Here is a 20,860-nt window from a genome sequence, read left to right as displayed (position 1 = left end):
CCTCAATTGTATCATACTACACATTACACATGTATAAATATATATTCAAAAGAAAGTACAAACAACTCTTTTTGTTAATCAATTACATTTAAAATACATTTCAACCAAAATAGAGTAGTCAAAATTTCTACTTCTAAATATTTAGTTTATACTAATACTAGGTTGCATATTTGTTAGTATTTTAATAATATATATATATATATATATATATGTTGTTTATGTAACTATATACTTCGGTATGGTATTTAGTATTTCGGTATGTTATTTCTAAATATCAAATATCGTACCGAATACCAAAAATATTTAAAATTGTACCATATACCATACCAAATACCATAATACCAAAACCAGGGTATCAAAAATTCCGGAATGATATGGTAATTTGGTATATACCATACCATGCCCACCCCTATCTACAATCCAGGATGTTTGCCAAAACTTGTATTTGCAATACTCCCTTAACTGGGAAAATATTGCTTTTTCTCTGGTTTACTTTCAATCCTGTTGTGGCTTCAAAGATCTCTAGCATCATTCTACGGAAGCTAATCAATCTGTTCTGAAGTAGCATCACAAAAGGCCATTGTGTCATCAGCATACAAAGAAGTGGCAAATCTCCTGCCTCTCACCCGTTCTATTTCCAACTCTGAATCACTTCATCCACCTGTTCTGGTTAGCAACCCTCATCATACTGTTAAGTCCATACTCTTATTAATTCTGTTTTGGATGCCATGCCAACGTATATGATGCCCCTATTCCCAATCCCTGCGAAGGTGGCAGAAAGGATTGATGTTCTAAGGAGAAACTTCCTATGGGGAGGAAACAGTGAGAAGAAGAAAAATCATCGAGTCAAAACTCAAATGGGAAGAACTCTTGTTTAGCAAGAAGCAAGGGGGTTTGGGATTCAAGAACCTGGAAATACATAATCAAAGCTTAATGATGAAATGGTTATGGAGGTTTATTCTGATGAAACATTAAGGAAAGAAGTTGTTAGAGCTAAATATGGCATGGAGGGTATTTCTATGGCCAATACAGGAAGGGGCACTTATGGGGTTAGTTTATGGAAGTCCATACCTATGGCTTAAATACATTGCAAAAACCAATTAAAGGATAGGCAATGATAGGCTAAGTTGCTCGGACTCGGGTGCGGGTGTTCGAAACAGATGCGAATCCGAGAGTCAGATTCGGCAAAATCTAAATTTTAAGATTCGGGGATACGAATTCGAGTATGGATACGGGTACGGGGATAAAGATAAAGATATTCTTTCCCTCAGAAAAGAAAAAAAAAGTCATTCAAGACCTTCCACCAACTCTCCTTAAAGATCATTGCTACTGTCTACCATAAGTCGGAACACAACCGCTTGAATATTTAGCATCTCTCTGTTTGGATTGAAACATGAAGCAACGAATATTGACCAAGAGGAAAAGTATCTTGGTCAAAGTATTTGATGTGTGTTGACCGAATCCCGCACCCGTTTGATGTATCTTATGTGGGTTGTTCATGGACTCTTGGTCAAAGTAACCAATTTGGGTTGACCGAATCCCACATTTATCCTGCACCCGCACCCGTCTCGTGTCGACACGGGTGCGGCAACAAATATGAAGAGTCCGCGCAACTTAGATGGTAGGAGGATATCTTTATGGGAGGATAACTGGCTAGGAACTGGATCTTTAAAAACAATCTTTCTAGGCATTCACAGCATAAGTCAGCAGCAGGAAGCAACAATAGAGAATCTGAGGGATAACCAAGGATGGAAATCTCACTTTCAGAATAATGGTTTTTGACAGGGAAATTAGGAGAGTAATAGAGTTCTATAACACTTTGGAACAATTCAAAGGGACAAACAATCAAGAAGATCAGATGGTCTGGCTGGGGAATAAAGAAGGGAAGTTATTAAGTCTGCTTACAAGGAGTACAACTTCACAAACAATCTGATAGGTTTGTGGCCCTGGAAGATGATTTGGAAGGTGAAAATTCCACTCAAGGTGGCATGATTCTCCTGATTACTGGGAAAAGGGGTTGTTTTAACACAAGATAATCTTTGTAGGAGAGGGTATCAATTATGCTCTAGATGTTTTCTGTGTGAAGGGGGAAGAAGAGGCTGAGACAATTAATCATCTTGTTTTACATTGCAAATGGACTTCACAATTATGGAGGATATTTATTCATAAGTCTGAGAGGAATTCAATGGATCATGCCAAGAGGTATTCTGAAAGCCCTCAGCAGCTGGAGCAATGAAGGTCATCTAGCAAGCCATAAAGAGAGATGGAATGTTGTCCTAGCTTGTATTTGGTGGGCAGTGTGGGGAGAAAGGAATCAGAGGTGTTTTGAAGACAAATCCAGCAGTTTACAGAATCTGAAGATGAAGTGTTTAGCTCTTTCACTTTTGGTGTAAAGGGATGTACCTTGAGGATCATGTCTCAATTTTTGATTTCTTAGATTCCTTGTATGAAGAAAAGGATCTGAGAGTGCTTTTAGGCACTCATTTTTGTAATTATGGGTGGCTCCACATTTTAAGTGGGCCATTCTTATATCGGTATTGAAAACGGAAATGCAGATGACCCCCGATATGGGCTGAAGGTAGCATTGGAACTTCTCTCAAAAACTTTTTGATCATGGAAATTCTGTAGAGTAAGAATTATGTCCTCCTTCAGCATGTCCCATGCCCCAGAAAGTTTGATAGAAAACCTTTGGGAACCCATCTACATTAGGTGATTTGTCTGTAGCACACAATTTGATCCCTTCAAGGATTTCTTCCTCCTAAACTCTCTCTCCAATTACTCTTATTCTATAATGGGTGCCTGAGCACATTGATAATAGAATTCCAATTGAGATGGTCATAAGTTTTTTCAATGTCTAATTTGCACATGACCCTGGGATCCTCCATCCCTCCCCTCTTAATCTGGTGTGAATACATTCACTGACTATTAATGCAGCATCCATGATTTGCCCCCCGCTTAATGAATGCCATTTAATGTTTGTTGACCAGTATGCTCACCACCCTTTTTAATCTTTCAGCCAACACTTTTGAAATGATCTTATACATCCCAGATCAGGCTAATTGGTCTGAAATCCCTTAGTTCAGTGCCCCCACTTTCTTGGAGATCGAGGCTACAAAGGTAGCATTGGAACTTTTTTCAAAAAATTTTGATCATGGAGATTTTGTAGAGTAAGAATTATGTCCTCCTTCTGCATGTCCCATGTCCCAGAAAGTTCAATAGAAAACCATTGGGAACCCATCTGGACCAGGTGCTTTGTCTGTAGCACACAATTTGATCCTTTCTAGGATTTCTTCCTCAAACTATCTTTCCAACCACTCTTGTTCTTCTTGGAAATGTAAGAGTTTTCTTGTAAGACTAAGTCTGGCCTCCAATCGCCAGTTCCCTTATACAGTTGTTGATAGAATTCCAAGATGGTATTCTTAATGGTCATTGGGTCAGTGATATCTATCTTCTCCATCAATCTTCAGCAACTGTGTTGAATCTTCTGTGTGATGTGGCCACCCTGTGAAGAACTTAGCGCTTTTGTCTCCATTTATTGAACTCTTGATCTTTGTCTCCATGCTATCAGTTCATTCTTTGCTACCTCAAATTCCATAGACAAGTCTGCTATCTGAAGGTCATCATCTGTCTAGGGTCTCTGGTCTTGGATATTTTCCAAGCTATTAATATGGGCCAGAACATGCTCCTTGTCCTTCCATGAGCTTCTGTTTGTCTTACTCCACTCCTTAAGCTTGTTTTTTAAGAGACCGAGCTTGGAGGCTAACACAAAGTCAGGTCTTCCCCTTTATTAAAAGAGTCCCACCAAACCTGGACTTTACTTCTGAATCCCTACACATTAAGCCACCACATGAAAGCGAAATGGGATTGTGGTCAGACCCCTCTTTTGGTAGTACGCTTTGGTTAATCTGCAAGAGCTTTTCATCCTATAATGTTGAGAAGAGGAATCTGTCGATTCTAGAAGCACACCTGTGATTAGCACTTCTCCATGTAAATGATCACCCAAATAAAGGAGGATCAATAATTCCAGGTCGTTAATGCATTCTGAAAAATCTGCCATAGCTCCAATAATTCTGTTACAGTCTATTCTCTCAGATGGAAACTTGGTTACATTAAAGTCACACACACACACACAATAGTTGCTAACTCCCACCATAGCTTCTTTCTCTTCATTCTCCCACATTCAGCGTATACTGCAGTCAGGTACCTAGATAAATCCTGGTTGATCCCAAAAAGTTTACAAGTGAGCATTTGGATTCCACTGTCCACAAACTCCCCTTTCCATGTTCTTTTATCCCACAAAACAATAACCCCCTCACTGCTTTTTATAGAGTTCAGCCATGCTCCCCTTACCCATCTATTTCCCCATAGCTGTTGAAAATAATTTTCCACTGCCCCCCTCATTTTAGCATCCACAAATACATAGATGTCAGCTCCCCACTGTTGCACTAATGCTCTTGCTAGGCTCCTTTTATCCTCCTTGTTCAGCCCCCCTCACATTCCACGATAGAATTTTTATCTTCATCATGTAATAGAGTTTGTGTTTCTCCCCCTGTTTCTTAATTCACTTCGTGGCTCGCCCTCCTTGAATTTCATATCGAATGCCAAATTCCTGACCTCTTTTGGGATCATTTGTTTTTCTTTATGTGCCTCTTCAGCTAATGTTATCTTCTTCTGCTCTCCCCTATTTGAATCCTCTTTCACAAACAAAACAAGACAAAAGCTTCTTTGTCACAGCCATTGAAAGAAGCCCCGAACTCTTTGCTCAGCCTAGTCATGTTCATATGCACCCAAAGGGACACATCCTCTTCAATTTCTTCATCGGATGTTGGCATAACCGATTGTAGAGGGGTTGGGTCTTTGTCATACGCCAGCTGATCCTCGAATTTCCTTCAGGTATCTATTTCTGCCATTGAGAATTCCTGGGATGGTTCTTGTGCACTTGTTTTATTGACTGAAATTTGTTCAAATCCTCCCAGCAGCACCTTGTTTCTGTCGGTTTTGTTTTTCTCCCTTGCTAAGCATTTTTCTCTTTCTTCTTTGACTGAATAGACATCATTTGGGTCCTCAGAGTCGCTGCCCAAGTTTATGTCAGTAACAAATTTATGTTGCTAAATTTTTTTTCCCCCGACTTGATAAAAAAACAGCTGTTGGTAACAAATGACTCTGTTGTGGGTTTCGAATGGAATTAAATTTGACCTTATTTAGATAGCCAAACCTCCCACCCTTTTCAATAGCAGAACCCAGTTTGCTCTTCCCTTTTAAAAGAGAGCACCGTCATCTGGTGGGGTCAGCTCATTCAAAAATCGTACCCCTATTCACTTGCCCATCAACTCCACCTTTAGCACCTATAAAGGTACTGTAGTGGATCTGCAAATCTTTCGTACCCTGCCCTTTTTCTCCAACTTCTGGTGAGGTAGACTTGACTTCTCCACCTTGAAACTCCACCCCTCTTCTCTCTTGTTGTACTATAACCTCCCTTCTCTGGTTTCCGGTACCTCGCCAGAGCTTCGAGCCATATGGGTAGAGAGAATATGAAGTCCTCGTCGGTGATGTCGATTGTTGCTGGAATCTTTTCTATTTGACCTTTAACTTGAACATGAGCTCATCTCATGTGATTCTCCAATTTTGTCTCTTCCTCTGTCTCCAGCCAACTGCCACACCTTTCACCTATCTTCTTTAATAACGAGTTTGACTAGCGATGGAGTGGGAGCCTATTACCTGAATCCAAAACCAATTGAAAGTGGTATGGTATGAAAAGGCCCCTGCCGTCGGCGTCCAACACTGCAACTTTAGTTGCCTCCCCCTGGTCTACTCCAGTCTCCCATTAATAGTCTGCTTGGATTGACTTATTTTTAAGCAGCTTATAAGTTGAAAACTGCTTATAAGTTAAAAAAAAAAAGTAGGTGCAGGTCAATTTTTTTTTTTTGACTTATAAGCTGTTTTCAACTTATAAACTGCTTAAAATAAGTTCATCCAAATAAACCCAACTATTTATTGGGGCTTATTTTAAGCACAAAATGACTTTAAGTTGGCCAGTCAAACAATCAAAAAAAGCTGAAAACAGTTTATAAGCCAATCCAAACGGCCTCTAAAATGTGTTCTGCAGCCTCCCTTGGTTGATATTCGAATACGAATTGAAAGCTGTTCATATCATATACCTGAATCCCTTGCGCTCTGCTCCAAGATTGTTGACCCCATCTTCTTACATCATTTCTGGTTGGGGGTATCCTCCTCGCCGGAGAATTTTCCAACATAAAATCTGCCCAGAATATCCTTGTCGTCAAACTGCGAAGAGGTTTTTAGAGGGCCTACCTCATCACCTACCAATGACCCCTTTTGTGTCCATTTGTTTTTGTGTGTTGCTTCCTTCTAACTCTACTTCCCCCGTGTCAGTGGGATGTTTGTCTTTCCGGTAATATTAATGGCTTTTTGTACCGGAGCATCTTTATTAATGAAGCCTTTAATAGTTATCACCAACTACCTCCATCCTTCGTTAAATGCGTTCTCAGATAGGATAACTATTTCCCTGTTCTGGCCGTTGACAGAATTCATTGAAACAAACTTTCCATATTGATTAAATTTCTGAGATAGAAAACTATTTGTCGAGAAAACCTACAGCGACAGGACTTGAAAGTCTTTCCTCTGTTTTCCGACGCATCCTTATGCCTTTTGCAGATCCATAGCAGTGCTTCTTTGCTCAAAGCCAGTCTTCTCACGTGATGTTTAGCGCTTTCAACCCATTGATACCAAGTCTTCGCCTAAGACATGAAACCAGTGATATCATATGTTTTGCCCCCAGATGAAAATAGATCCTGTTATCCATGAACGGAAAGTAATAAAGCTTAAAATTTGAGTAGAGCTTCGAAGGAGAAAGACCACCGGAGATAAGGTTAGTAAAGCCCAGAAGAGGCCTCAGTTAGCTGTCTTGGAAAAGAGCCTGAGAGCATTTTTGTGGAAAGATCTTTATTTTTTTTGTTAAGATATCATTTGCTAAGGACTAGTTCTTTAATTATTTTCCTTAAAATAGTCATTTAATTATAATATTTATAACTTCGAAATCAACTGAAGTTTTGTTTATTATATTCTTCCTTATTTGAACTAGGTAAGAAGTCCAAATATTTAGATAATTAAATACACCACAGATTTTTCTTTTATGAATATCTTTATTTGAATTTGTAATTAGTACCTGAAGTAAATTACATCCTATGTTAGACAAACTTAGCTTGTAATCAATCACATCTGTTAATATTTTAAATTTTGATAGAACAAATATTAAGAGTTTGAAGTCCAACTTTAAATTTGTTACTCCTATTTCACAATCCTCCTAAGAATAATTGGCCTCCTCTATCAATAAGGTCCTTCTCTCAGGGTTTGTGTTCCTTTGAGCTAATTTCGGCATCCCAAGGTTTCCTCACTAACTCATCTTTATCATCATTCTAAACTTGGAGTTCTTTAGAAAAAAATGGTAATAAACAGTGAAATATTACCATAGCAACACAGTAAAGCAGTAAATCAAATGAAAGAATTCCAAATTTTGTCCCACATTGAATAAAATATTCTCAAAATTGGGAGTCTTTTTGACCAATTTTTGATTGTCGATGAAAATTTTGTGTATTTCAAGAGAATCGATATAAGTATTTGCTTGCTTCTATATCTTGTAAAACCATCTTTTTAAAATTTAAATATGCTTGCTAGACCAAACTTTGAATGTTAATAGAGGTGTAAAGCAAATGTGGACAAAACACAATTGCGAAATATGGGCAGTGGGCCTTTATGTTGAAATATAACTTAATTCCTATCAACATTGTCATCAGAATTTAAATAAAAAATAAACGAACATGATGGAATTTGTAGTTAAGGAAACATAATCAGATCAAGAAATCAATACGGAAGCTAGAAGACTCTTTCTGCTCATGCGAACTGTTCACGGGACCATCATGGAAGGAAACTAAACTCTCTTTAAAAAAATTTGATAATCCTGTTGCTGGCTGTTGCATATCTACTCACTTTCTTGTTGAGTTTTCTTTATTTTGTTGAAGGTGAATGCTTATTGAGAAGTTCATAATTCTGTCGAATTCATCCCATTAATGCCCCTAATATAGGTGTAAAAATGTTACTTTATATGTAGCATATATTCACATAGGAACTTAACTTTCCTGTTCTTTTGTTTTTGAGTAGGTTCAATTTACTCAATGTAAGATATTGAAATTGAAGAAACAAAATTGAGGAAGCAACCTAAAATAGAATGACAGTTGAAGGCAATGTCAAAAGAGTGGGAAATTAAAGATAATATATTGTAATAAATTATGCATCAAAATTATTTACATTTTATTTGTGATATAAAATGTTACCTTTTTAATTTATAATATTTTTCCCATATAGATTTAGGTGATACTGCCTACAAAGCATCGATATATATCATGTATTCAAAAGTTAGAAAGTGTTCATGTATGCGTAAGCATATATTGTCACCGGTATAAATTTTCCATGCATACCATGCAATTGGTGCATTTGGCTACTTTGTTTTTCTTCTGTTTTTATAAAAAATCAGTGTTGAGAGGTAGGTGGAGCGAAGTTGCTTCCTTGATCCACCATAGTACTTTACAACTTTAGTCTTACAAATTCCAAAAATTAGCTTTGAATTGCATATCTTAGTTTCCTTGCTGCGGTAAGCAATAATGGGGGTGGATTTCTAGGTTTTGAGAAACATAGTTTGTTTACAACTCTATTTCTTGCTACAGCGGGGTAAACTAAGATATGCAATTCAAAGCTAATTTTTGGAATTTGTAAGACTAAAGTTGTAAAGTACTATGGTGGATCAAGGAAGGAAGCAACTTCGCTCCACCTACCTCTCAACACTGATTTTTTATAAGGCATTTTGTCCAAAGCACAAGTCCCCCCCCCCCTCTCTCTAATATATATATATATATATATATATATATATATATATATATATAAGAATAGAGAACTGATAACCTGAAATTGTGGCAAACAGGTTGTACGTGCATGTGCTCATGAACAATTTGCGAGGCTCCTTTTAACGTATGATGAAGTGTTAGATTTGTCGTCTGAAGCACTTCCTAGGGAGTCTGAAGTTACAGGTGCTGATGCTGAAGAAGAACCAGTAGAATCTTTGATTTCAGTTTCTGTATCAGATGCCCATGATTCCCCGGTTCCAAAAGTTGAACCAGATAACAATATTGAAACATTGCCGGCTATTGGATCTGATGATTCTGTGAGGGTAACATCTGATGAGGCTATATCTTCCCCAAGAGCAATGACAGCTCCAAGGGGGAGAAATACAGCCAGTCTCGAAGATGCGTCAAATAACAGAGAGAAAAGCTTTGCAGTATGTGATTTATCAAAAATGTCTCCTAAGGTTCAAACTGTTGCTGATCCGATCTCCACTAAGTTGGCTGCCATTCATCATGTTTCTCAAGCTATTAAGTCTCTTAGATGGAAACGTCAACTGCAAAGCAACAGAATGGATCTGCAGAATAGTGGTAAAAATCAGGATGAGCTGCCTTCAGCACCCAGTTTTTCTGTCTGTGCATGTGGGGATACCGACTGTATTGAAGTTTGTGATATTCGAGAATGGCTTCCGACTTCAAAATTGGATGATAAGTTGTGGAAATTAGTTCTATTGCTTGGAGAATCATATTTGGCGCTTGGACAAGTTTATAAAGAAGATGGGCAATTGAATCAAGCCTTGAAGGTTGTAGAGTTGGCGTGTTTGGTTTATGGATCAATGCCTCAACATCGAGAAGACTCAAAATTTGTTTCTTCCATGGTCATTTGTTCATTACCTGAGGTTGAAAGTGATGATAAAAGTGAAAAAGCTGGGTCTTCACTATCTGATGATTGTTTCATGTATGATCAATCATCTGACAGCTACCTCTTTTGGTCCAAGGCTTGGACACTAGTTGGGGACGTGTATGTTCAATTCCATTCGACAGATGGTGATAAGATGCCAGTACAATCAGAGCAAAAGCCTTCAACTAAAGAGTTAAAGATGTCCTCTGAAGTTTTGAGGGAGGTTGAAAGGCTCAAGAAGAAGCTTGGACAGTCTAGCCAAAACTGCAGCTCATGTTCCTTATTAAACTGCAGCTGCCAGAGTGATAGGGCCAGCAGTGGAAGCAGTGCTAGCAGTAGTAGTAGAGATTCACGTTCAAAAAGTTATGGCAGAAAGCAGAACAAAAAGTCACATACCAAAGAAAATGCCCATGCACATTCTGGAACTTTTGTGGATATTCATCAGAAGGGTGAATGCAGCACATCAGAGAGTAAGCTCTTGATGCATAAGAAAAACATTGCTAGGATGGAAATCTCTAATAAATTAAAAGATATTTCAGAGGCAGAAAATTCAGGAGCTACCGACTCTGATAGAGATGACGTGGCTGTAAAAATGGATGGAACTTCAGTGTATAAATGTTCTGAAACTTTGAAGGAAGAAACTGAAAGGAAAAGTGGGGGTATATTTAAATATCTTAGAGGTACTGTAGCTGGAGATGCTGACAATCTCTCGAATGCCTTGAACTGTTATGATGAAGCTAGAAATGCAATGGTTGGACATCTTACTAATTCAGAAGACTTACAATCTTTAATTAAAAAGAAAGGATGGGTATATAATGAATTAGGCCGTAAGAGGTTGGAAAGGAAAGAGCTGGATGAAGCTGAAGTTGCTTTTGCTGATGCAATAAATGCATTTAAAGAAGTAGCTGACCACACTAACATTGTATTGATAAACTGTAATTTAGGTCATGGCAGGAGAGCTCTAGCAGAAGAGATGGTAGCGAAGATTGAAAATCTCAAGGAACATGCAATCCTCCATGATGCATACATGCAAGTTCTCCAGGGTGCCAAGATGGAATACAGGGAATCTCTGAGGTTCTATGGATCAGCAAAAGCAGTAGTAAACCATGTTACTGAAGAATCAGATTTGGATTCAAGCTACTTGAGAAATGAAGTATATACTCAGTTTGCTCATACATATTTAAGGCTTGGGATCCTACTGGCCAGAGAAGATACATTTGCTGAGGTTTACGAGAACTGTGTCCTTGAGGATTCTTTCAACTCCTGTGTTAGTAGACCGAATATAGACCGTAGAAAGCATGAGATTTCAGCTAATGATGCCATTAGAGAGGCTTTATCTGTCTATGAGTCACTGGGTGAGTTACGCAAACAGGAATGTGCATATGCATACTTTCAGTTGGCTTGCTACCAAAGGGATTGCTGCTTGAAATTTTTGGAGCAAGATCAGAAGAAAAATGGTTCTTCCAAGGGCGGAAATAGCTTTCTTCATAGAGTAAAGCAATATACTTCTTTGGCTGAGAGGAACTGGCTGAAATCCTTGGATTTCTATGGACCAAAGACACATTCGTTCATGCACTTGGGTATTCTGGTGGAGCGATGTGGTCTGTTATTGAATCTGTCAAATCTTCTTCATTCTAACGTGGTATGATTATACATCTCTCTACTTTTCAGAATCTTTTCAAAGCTCCATCTCTTTTTGTTTCCAGTGTGGTTGATCTGTTACTTTTTTGATCATAAGCTTGATTTTGTTTGACTGTATATGTGCATTCTTCTTCAACTGATTTATCTGTGCTTTGTGAAATTTTCCAATGTTCGTCTCGTGTTGTTTCTTGTGTTGGTTGATTTAGTTACCTTTTTAGCTTAAGCTTGATTTTCAACTATCGCAGTGATTTTTCTATATGTCATGTATTTTAAATGAATACTATTTGCTTTAATATCCTCAAAAGACTATGGGGCTAATGATGCTTTGTACTATATATGTGACTAACGTGTAGAATGCAGTGATTGTTTCTTTACAGGGTCTGAGTACGCATTTGTTGTATTTATCTGGTCCATGTAGTTTTAGTAGCAGAGAATGCAACGTGTAGAAGTAAAATGTTGAAGTGCCCCACATTGGTTGAGGGAATGGGAGTTATTGTTTCTTTATATGGTTTTGGAAAATCTTTGCCTCATGAACTAGCTTTTTGATTTGAGTTAAATCCAATCTTCATTTCTTTATCATATTAATGCTGGCCCCAAGATACAATTTTCCACGCTCCAAATGTCCAGTCCTAGGTGTGTGGCAGTGTCTACATTAATTGAAGGAATGAGTTGTTTCCTTTCATGATCTTTGACAATCTTCTCGTGAGCTAGCGGTTGGTGTTGAGTTAGGCTGAAAGTTTATATTGTATTAATCACAAAGACATCTTTCCTGTTTTTATAAGTTTTGTCCCATTATTAAAAGTTAAACCTAATGAGTCTGACCTAAAGTTGTAATTTCTTATATACTTTTCAATATGGGATAAATAGTTGGATGATGTCCCATTATAAGTTTTCATTAGAGCATGTGTTAGTTGGAATCATTATTTAAGCTTTCGTGAGTATGTTATGCCAAAATATTTCAAGTACATTGAATGTGCGCTACATAAAAGGTTTCTGCTACTTATGAATGAAGTTGATAAAAAAAGATGAATTATTTCACACTGCTAAATTTACTTTGCTTTCTATATAAAGGGGTCAAGAAGGGGAGCCTTGGAGTAACTGGTAAAGTTGCTGCCATGTGACCAGGAGGTCACGGGTTCAAGCCTTGGAAACAGCCTCTGGCAGAAATGCAAGGCAAGGCTGCGTACAATAGACCCTTGTGGTCAGGCCCTTCCCCGGACCCCGCGCATAGCGGGAGCTTTAGTGCACCGGGCTGCCCTTTTTCTATATAAAGGGGTCAACTTAATTCTTCTGCGACGAGAATGTTACACACCTTTTCTTTATTGTTTGATTTTTTAGTTCCAATGCAGGAGCAGAGATTAACTTATATGGACCTGCTCTCAGCTTTTCTTGCTCATAAGTGTCGTCTAGGTTTTGAAATATATTAATTAGCTACATGCCATGAGGTGGGAGCTAACTGATGATAATACTTGTCCCATAGTGTTGCTTACTGTTCTCTTTCTTTTTTTTTGGATAATGTGTTGCTTAGTATTTTCTTTGTTCCCTGGATCCTCGTCAAAAGGTCGGGAAAGGTACAATATTTTCTTTGTTCACATTTTTATTTAATGTCTCACTTGTTTCTTCATCACTTGGTTCTGTTGTTATCAAATACATGTTGTGCATGTACACATATATTATTACGTAATTACTCTATCTATCCTAATTTATGTGGCGTACTTTCCTTTATAGTATGTCCCAAAGGAATGCCACCTTTTTTTATTCTTAGAAATAATTCAAAATTTTACACTTAATGAGATGATTTTCTACTACAAAAATATCTATGATTTCTTTTACGACTCAAATTTCGAAAGAACTTTTTTTTCTTATATAGATTTTTTACTAATTTCCTATTAAATATGTCTGAAAGGTACACATATTTCAAGAAATGATTACTCTCTTTCTTAATAAAATGTGAATTTCATTTTAACTTGGGAGCCAAAAATGTTTATTCCTTCTTTAAGTTTCGTAAATTAATATATAGGAACTTTCACATCCCCTGTACTAAACAAACTAATATTTTGTATAATATGTGAGTGTATGATTTCGGAAATGCATGGGTATATCCGCAACTAAGTCATATACTGGGGTGTTTAGTGTAATTTAAACATAATGTCACAACTTGTTTAATTGTCCTGACTCATGTGCTTTATATTAGTCAATATTTGTTTTAACATTTACAAAAATTCTATGCTTTTGTTTAAAGTTAGGCTCCACACATTTCCCTCCTGCTGAATGCTGTTTACCATATCTCCTAAGCCATCACTATCTGTATATTCAAATGTTGGATTCTAACAGTAAGAAACCTAGAGGTAGTACTGAAGTACTGAAACCAAGGTCCTCACTATATTCTTGATGTAATTGCTCTTCCATAAACTTCCTGAAGTGTATGTACAACCTTTTCTGTTGTGAGCAATGTGTAACTCCAATTTTTTTCTATAATATCTTGAATATTTTCTTGCATTAAATAAAACGGTAGTCAAAAACACAACTGCTTTAGCTTAAGTTTGTGCATGACTATAGGTTGCTGTTGAGAAACCTATGAGCAGTTGTCGTTACATAACTTACCACGTAGTCTAAGGGAAGAAAGGTATCAGATCACCATTGATTAGGTTCTTGTAGAGCTGTTTAGTGTTTACAAATCTAAGGTTGTGTTTCTTGGTCTATTTTTGGATGGTTAAATTATGGGGCCAAAATATTCAAAATAATATATCACATCCCTGTGTTTTAGAGCATTTAATTGTGTGTTCTAGGAACAGGAATCTTTTCTGTGGTGATCTGAGTTTGTAAATGAGTGATGCCATATACTAAATGTATGATGATTCGCAGCGGCATGGAAATACACAAACTTTCCCGGAGCTTCATCAAAGCCTCCTGAAATACAGTCCAATTGTTCTTAATTCTCCATGCCTTATTTCTTTTTCTTCATAGGACAAGACAATCCATTTGCTGTCGAAAGTATTTCCTAGTTCTAGTGGCAAGGAATAATTGGTTGGTAAGATTGGAATTATGACCTTAACTAGAATATAACTTGCAACGAGGATCCAAAATATGCAAGTCTGTATTCAAAATGTCCATATGCTATATGAAAGTGTCTTAACAGAATGTGAACACAAAACTTGGATGTGTCTTTTCTGGTACTGACCTCAACAAAGGAATCAAGGACTTGATATTTTCATAATTGTCTGAGCGTTGAAAAATAGGATACTGTTTTGAGTTTCATTGTTTCTCCTATGGTAGTTTGGCAAATTTCATCCTTTAAACTGTGGATGACATCGATCAATTACTTGTATGACAGTATTTGGAGTCTGCTCTGACTTGTATGCTTGAAGCTCGCCATGTACCTGGAGACACACTAAGTAAAGACAATCCTAAGATTTGTGATAAATATTGGAGCCATTTGCAGATGCTATTGAAGAAGATGTTTTCTGTATCACTCTGTCCGACTACGAATAAATCTTCAGCTAACTCTCAGCTCAGCGCCTCAAGTAAGTCTGCTGATGCCGGAAAGCTCAGAGAGCTTTACAAGATGTCTCTGAAGAATACAGAGTTCAGTCAACTGCAAGTAATGCATGATTTGTGGACATCTTAAGGTATATATTCTCTAAAAATGTGGAATGATCTTTAGGACATCTTCCGGGGTTTCTTTTATCAGGGAACTAGCACATTAACAAGATATTCAGTCAGTTATAACGCTGTGTGTTGAAATTGTTGAAATTATTTAAGGTATTGGTGGTTATATATGTACAGGTTGACAGGTTGGTTAATACCTCAGGATGTATCATTTGTACCTCGTAAGGTTGTGAAAACAGCCTTAAAGTTCCATCATATAGTTAAATAGTACTAGTATTTTGGTTCTTTTGTCTCATATTCTCTTTTCAAGTATCATTTTTTGTTTGCAAAAGGGTCATAAATGTCCTTAAATTATGCGAGATTGAACAAAGACGTCTCCGTTAATAGTTTGGTCTAAAAAGTCTTTTGCCGTCAATAGTTAGATCCAAAAATGTCATTTTTTAAATAAATATATGTATTTTTTCAAACTCTTTTATTATAAGATCTATATAATCAGTTAGAAAGGTTGTGGAATTATTTTATTTTATTTGACAAAAATGAGTTTAAGAGGAAGAAAATATTATTAATTATTATTTATTTATTTATTAGTAAAAGTAATTTAAAAAAAAAAGAGAAATAAGAATAGGGTTTTTTTAAATAATATTTTTAATTAGAAATAGAATGACGTTTTATAAAAAAAGAAAATAATACATATTTATTAGGGAAAAGATAATTGACACATTAAGTAATTACAGAGGCATGTTCGGATCAAAATACAAGGTATTTTGAATTAAGCTATTTACGGAGATTATTTTTTTTAATTATATAATTTCACATAGTCGTTTAGGAGCATGTCGAATCTTTTTTCGATTCTTGTTATATGATGTTGCTATATTTGTTTGCTTATTCATAGGCAACGAAATATGTACTTTTGGTTTATGGATTGTTACCCATAATGCACCATTCATTTAACTTGAAAGAATGACAAAACGGCCGTACATGCCAAATTTCAAACCAATATAAAAGCTGTACATGCTCGCAGAAAACTCTTGTAAGACAAATGAAGAATATATATCTTTCTCCAAAAAAAAAAAAAAAAAGAAGGACAAATCAGAACATCTTTAACTGAAAGTAAAAAAATTGTTTGAAAAACTTGTTTTGTTTAAAAAAACATTTCACCTATTATTGCAAAATATGTTTTTTTTTTTCCAAACACTAAGACCAAACCCTTTTTTTTTTCATTTACATCAAAAAACTGAAAAGCTACTCTTTCTAGTGTTTGTTTGAAAAATTGAAAACAATCCCGTCTTACTAACATGATTGCTAATTTATATTATCCCCTTTGTTTTGTAAAAGTTAACAGCAACTCCAGAGAAATGAGAATCAATCAATAGTTTGGTAGTTGGTTGGTAAGTGAGTTATGCAAATATTAAATTTTGTATTAAGTATTATTATGTTTGGTGACTGATTAACTTATATATTATTCATATATAAAATTAATACTTTTAAACTTTTTTCATATTTGTCCTTTTCATTTATTGAAGTTTTATATTTTTTAGGAGATAAATCACACTATTTGAAAAATTATATTTATGATTTTACAAAGAGCAATTTAAATGTTTTTCTTAATATATGTACATTGCCTCACAAATTCACTTAATATGGAATGGAGGGAGTAGGTATTTCGTTTGTAATTTAGAAATTTGTATAACTAGTACATATATAATAGATGAAGAAATATATGCATCAGTTTATGCGAAATAGAATGTAAAATAATTAATTCATAAATAACTAAATAAAGAATTAAGATCACTTAAAAACTTATAAAAATAATCAAAAACCCAACTTTTTCTCAAAATAAAAATGAGTTAATATCTATATTAAATAATATATAAACTTTATTATATTAATTCACCTATTAATATAGGTGCATAATTTCAAAACGTTACCAAAGAGTAATGACCGTAATAAGTAACGTAAATCCTACGACAGAAAAGAATACTGTATAAAGACGAAAAGAAATCAAAAAATTGTTGTAATGTAAGGACACTGAAACGTAGCCATTAAGGACAAAAAGTCTCGTATATTCCCAGAAATTTACCCAAAAATATCCTCTAGTTCTTATAAATATTGCCTAAAAGTGATGAAGAAATATCAAACACTTTCTTCAATTCTATTGTTTTTCTTGTTATTTGCAGCGATTATAACAACAATGGCAGATTCACAAGCTTCACAACCCTCCAATGAATCCAAAGTTCATATAGTGTATACTGAGAAACCTGAAGATCAAGAACCTGAGGAGTATCATATTAAAACCCTAACTTCTGTTCTTGGCAGGTTCGAATTATTTTTCCAATTTTATCCCTTCTTTTTTCTGTTTTGAATTACAGTATAGAAATATGGGGTTGTGGGTCGGTTTGGATTGACCCTGTCTCTAATCAATTTCATCAAAGATTTGATCTTGTTTCAAGTTAAAAAATTGATTTTTTTCTCAGATGGGGTTGGACTATGTCCGTATGTTCAGCTTCAAGATCCAATTTTTTTCTTTGGTTCTTTTGCTGAATTCATTTTCTAATGTTTGATTATTAAGAATGTGAGAGGTTAAGGAGAGGTAGATCGGCCGGAAAAATACTGCGGCGAGCTGATTAGACAGGCATGGCACACTTTTAGCTTACCGAGGAAATGACGTTAAATAGGAGTTTTGGAGCAGAGGATTAGGGTAGAAGGTTAGTTAGGTAGTCAAGTGTTGTCTCCGTGCATACCAGTAGCATTAACACTAATCTCATAGTTTCTTGCCCTTCGATATTTGTTAATACCGTTGTTCTTTGCTTCAGCTGTCACATTATTTTGATTTGTTGCTGTGTCTTTTTCTGAATGCTATGTAATGATTTCGTTATTATTTGTTATGTATGCTTTGTGTCTGTATGTTATTTTTAACATTGCTTTGTTATGAGTTACTTGAGTTGAGGACTTTCAGAAACAGCCTCTATACCTCCACCTCGTGGTAGGGGTGTTGATGTTGTTGTTTTGTTCAGAAATAAGGGACCGACTTCTACTATATCACTTGTTTCAAATAACACATGACATTATTATCCACTTTTAATGCTGGAAAATACCTTAATGTTATTGTCATACCATATCCTTCAGCTTGTAGGACCAACCAAACATTGTAAAATGATTTCATAAGTTAATGAAACTCTTTTCCAAGGATACATTTTCCTCCTTACTAAATGCTTATGATGTTTGCATACTTGTCTTTTCTTAAGGGAATGGCTAGGGGCAAAGTGATTAGACTAGTTCAAAAATTATAGGAGGAGTTATCTAATTTAAAGGTTTTTGTTTAAAATTATAGCTCTATAACTGCAAAAGTTTATGCAATATATACTTGAACTTTAGGAACATGTAGTGGTTCATACCTAGTTTGTTTTTGCGAATAGTTAATTTGGACAATAAGAAACTACTAACCAGTCTAACTGACTTTTGTGATCTGAATTTGAATAAAGTATGAAACTTTTCGAAGCAAACTTTCCAATTTTCATTCAATCCCATATTTGTAGTGATGAATGAATGATGGTTTGAAGATCATTTGTTTCCACTTTTGTGAGGACAAAATGCATAGAACATGCTAGCTATCAATTATCAACTGTATGTAATTGTCATGATTATTGTATGGTAAATGTATTGTATACTACAAATTTTGGAGTAATGATCCTGATGTTTTGTGTATGCTTATGGTAATCAAAAAGTGAGGAGGCTGCAAAAGAGGCATTGATATACAGTTACAAGCATGCAGCTAGTGGATTCTCAGCAAAGCTGACTGCTGAGCAGGTTTCTGAGCTCTCAAGTAAGTTTTTACTTTCTTACTCTTTCAATATCCTTGATTAAACTATTTTGGTGTATGGTTGATCTGTATCTTCTTCTGAGATGAGTAAGTAGTATGGGGAATTTAAGTATGACAGCCATAACGCTCGTCTGTTGATGTAATTGGCATTCACTTTGAAAGTTGAACATAATATTTCGTGTTCAAGGGATTGTGAACACTTGCACACCTTTCTAGTCTCAAATTCAAAATATGATTTTCATTTCATCATTAATAGTCTAACCATCAGAAAAAAGAGTAAGGATATTTTTCACGAATTATGTAGAATGGTTGGGATTTTATTTATTTTTTTGCTTAAGAAAGGGACAGGGGTTGTTTTAGGGCAGGTTTAATGGTTTTATATGGAGCATATTCTTGACCAAGATGGTCCACTATTGATAGGCATGGTTTACTTTTCTTTTGTTCTTTTTTTAGATGTAACCACAACACTTTCTTAGTGCTGGATTTGATAACAATAATACTTACCATTTCAACAACCAAAGAAAAAACACTCTGAAAAAGTATGAGAGGAACGGTCCACTATTAATTAGGACTACTTTACGTGAAAAGGAGGAGAAGAATCATTCACTATTGATGCGATTTTCAACTTAACGTGAAAAAGGACGAGAGGAATGATGATAGGTGTACATTTTTAGGATTCATTTTGAGAAAGAAATGCCCCGAGACAAGGGATTACTTCTCAAAAAAAATTAAGTTCCATTTATTTGGAAAAATAAATTCCTAGACATATAGCCCTTACTCCTGTTGGTCCTATACCTTCTAGATCATCACACGGGATCCAATGTTATACCGGACTATTTTCTTTCATCATCATTCTTGAAGGCTAAATAAATTGCAGGTTGGCAGGGTTCACTGATGCAGCTGGTGCTTCATATTCAGCAACCTTGCTGAAATTGCTGAATTTATAGCCTTCTTTTGCTTTAGAATGCTTTCCTTTTGTGATAATGATTACAGTACTACTGTTGATGTCTTCGCCTAAGCATCTCTATGTCATATCAATTCATCTATAGAATTACATCCTTGGATGTCCATCAAAACGTCTATTTGGCATATATTCCAGGATGTCTGAAATGCACCTCAGTGCTTCATTTTAATATGTTCTTTATCCTGGATGCAAGTCTGCAATTCTTGAAGTTGAGCATAGTGCCAACGTTAAGTCAAATCCCTCCCTATTACATGGCCTATGTGTCTATTTTGGCTTTCATTTTCTTAAACCTGAATTTCGCAACCCTATAATGCATCAGTTTTTTCATGTATACCTTCCTGGAAAATATGTTCATTTGATTTTCTGCATCGTTCTTTTCGGGGGTTTTAGGCTCTCAGACTAGCCTTAACTAAGATGTCACTTATGCAGAGCAACCTGGAGTGCTACAAGTTGTTCCGAGCCAAACAGTTCAGTTGCACAGTGACCGCGTCTGAAAGACAACACTTGAGACCTCATCTCCAAAACAGTTCCCTTGATCTGTATAAACTTGTTATCTATGCTTGTTTCTATGGTGTTTTGAACTAAGATTGGAAGAATATCCCTATTCCCTAATGTAATTGTGATACTTTAACGCTGTAATGCTTGTTTTAACTATATGAAAATAAAATTGTCTTACTCAATATCCTTGTACAAGCAACTGTCTTCTGATACTTTTATGTATGACCACATTAAAGGATGATGAATAACTTAGGCAAGAAATGCTAAAACAGCAGCAATGCATTTTGCATGTGAATTTTGCATCTCATTTAGAACATTACATAAACGTATTTCATATTTGCTCGACTTTTAAAAAGTGGAAAGTGGAAATTTTCCAATATATAAGAGTAATTAGCAACAATTTTGTGGATTAATCCCTCACACGATATTTCAAAAATCCCTACAAAGAGGAAAATCAACAGATTTTACAATCATATTCCATTGTTAACGTGCTCTAAATTAAAAAAAAAAAACTT

General features: G+C 35.8%; 2 protein-coding genes across 2 annotated transcripts in view; both read left to right on the top strand.

Moving 5' to 3' along the window:
- LOC129898815 (uncharacterized) overlaps positions 1 to 15,350 on the top strand; it is a 28,642-nt gene extending 13,292 nt beyond the window's left edge. The window contains exons 8-9 of the mRNA XM_055973502.1: positions 8,996 to 11,455; positions 14,789 to 15,350. Of these exons, the coding sequence (XP_055829477.1) occupies positions 8,996 to 11,455; positions 14,789 to 15,082 (2,754 nt within the window). The 3' untranslated portion in view covers positions 15,083 to 15,350. The remainder of the gene's footprint in view (positions 1 to 8,995; positions 11,456 to 14,788) is intronic.
- Positions 15,351 to 17,058: 1,708 nt separating this feature from the next.
- Positions 17,059 to 20,527, top strand: LOC129898825 (subtilisin-like protease SBT3.9). The gene is made up of 3 exons (XM_055973513.1): positions 17,059 to 17,379; positions 18,789 to 18,886; positions 20,277 to 20,527. The coding sequence occupies exons 1-3, from the start codon at positions 17,186 to 17,188 to the stop codon at positions 20,339 to 20,341; spliced, it is 357 nt and encodes a 118-aa protein (XP_055829488.1). The 5' UTR covers positions 17,059 to 17,185; the 3' UTR covers positions 20,342 to 20,527.
- Positions 20,528 to 20,860: the final 333 nt, after the last annotated feature.

Source organism: Solanum dulcamara, chromosome 8, assembly GCF_947179165.1.
Source record: "Solanum dulcamara chromosome 8, daSolDulc1.2, whole genome shotgun sequence".
Taxonomy (NCBI): Eukaryota; Viridiplantae; Streptophyta; class Magnoliopsida; order Solanales; family Solanaceae; genus Solanum; species Solanum dulcamara.
The sequence above is the reverse complement of the archived record's forward strand: the minus strand, read 5'-3'. Positions and strand labels throughout refer to the sequence as shown.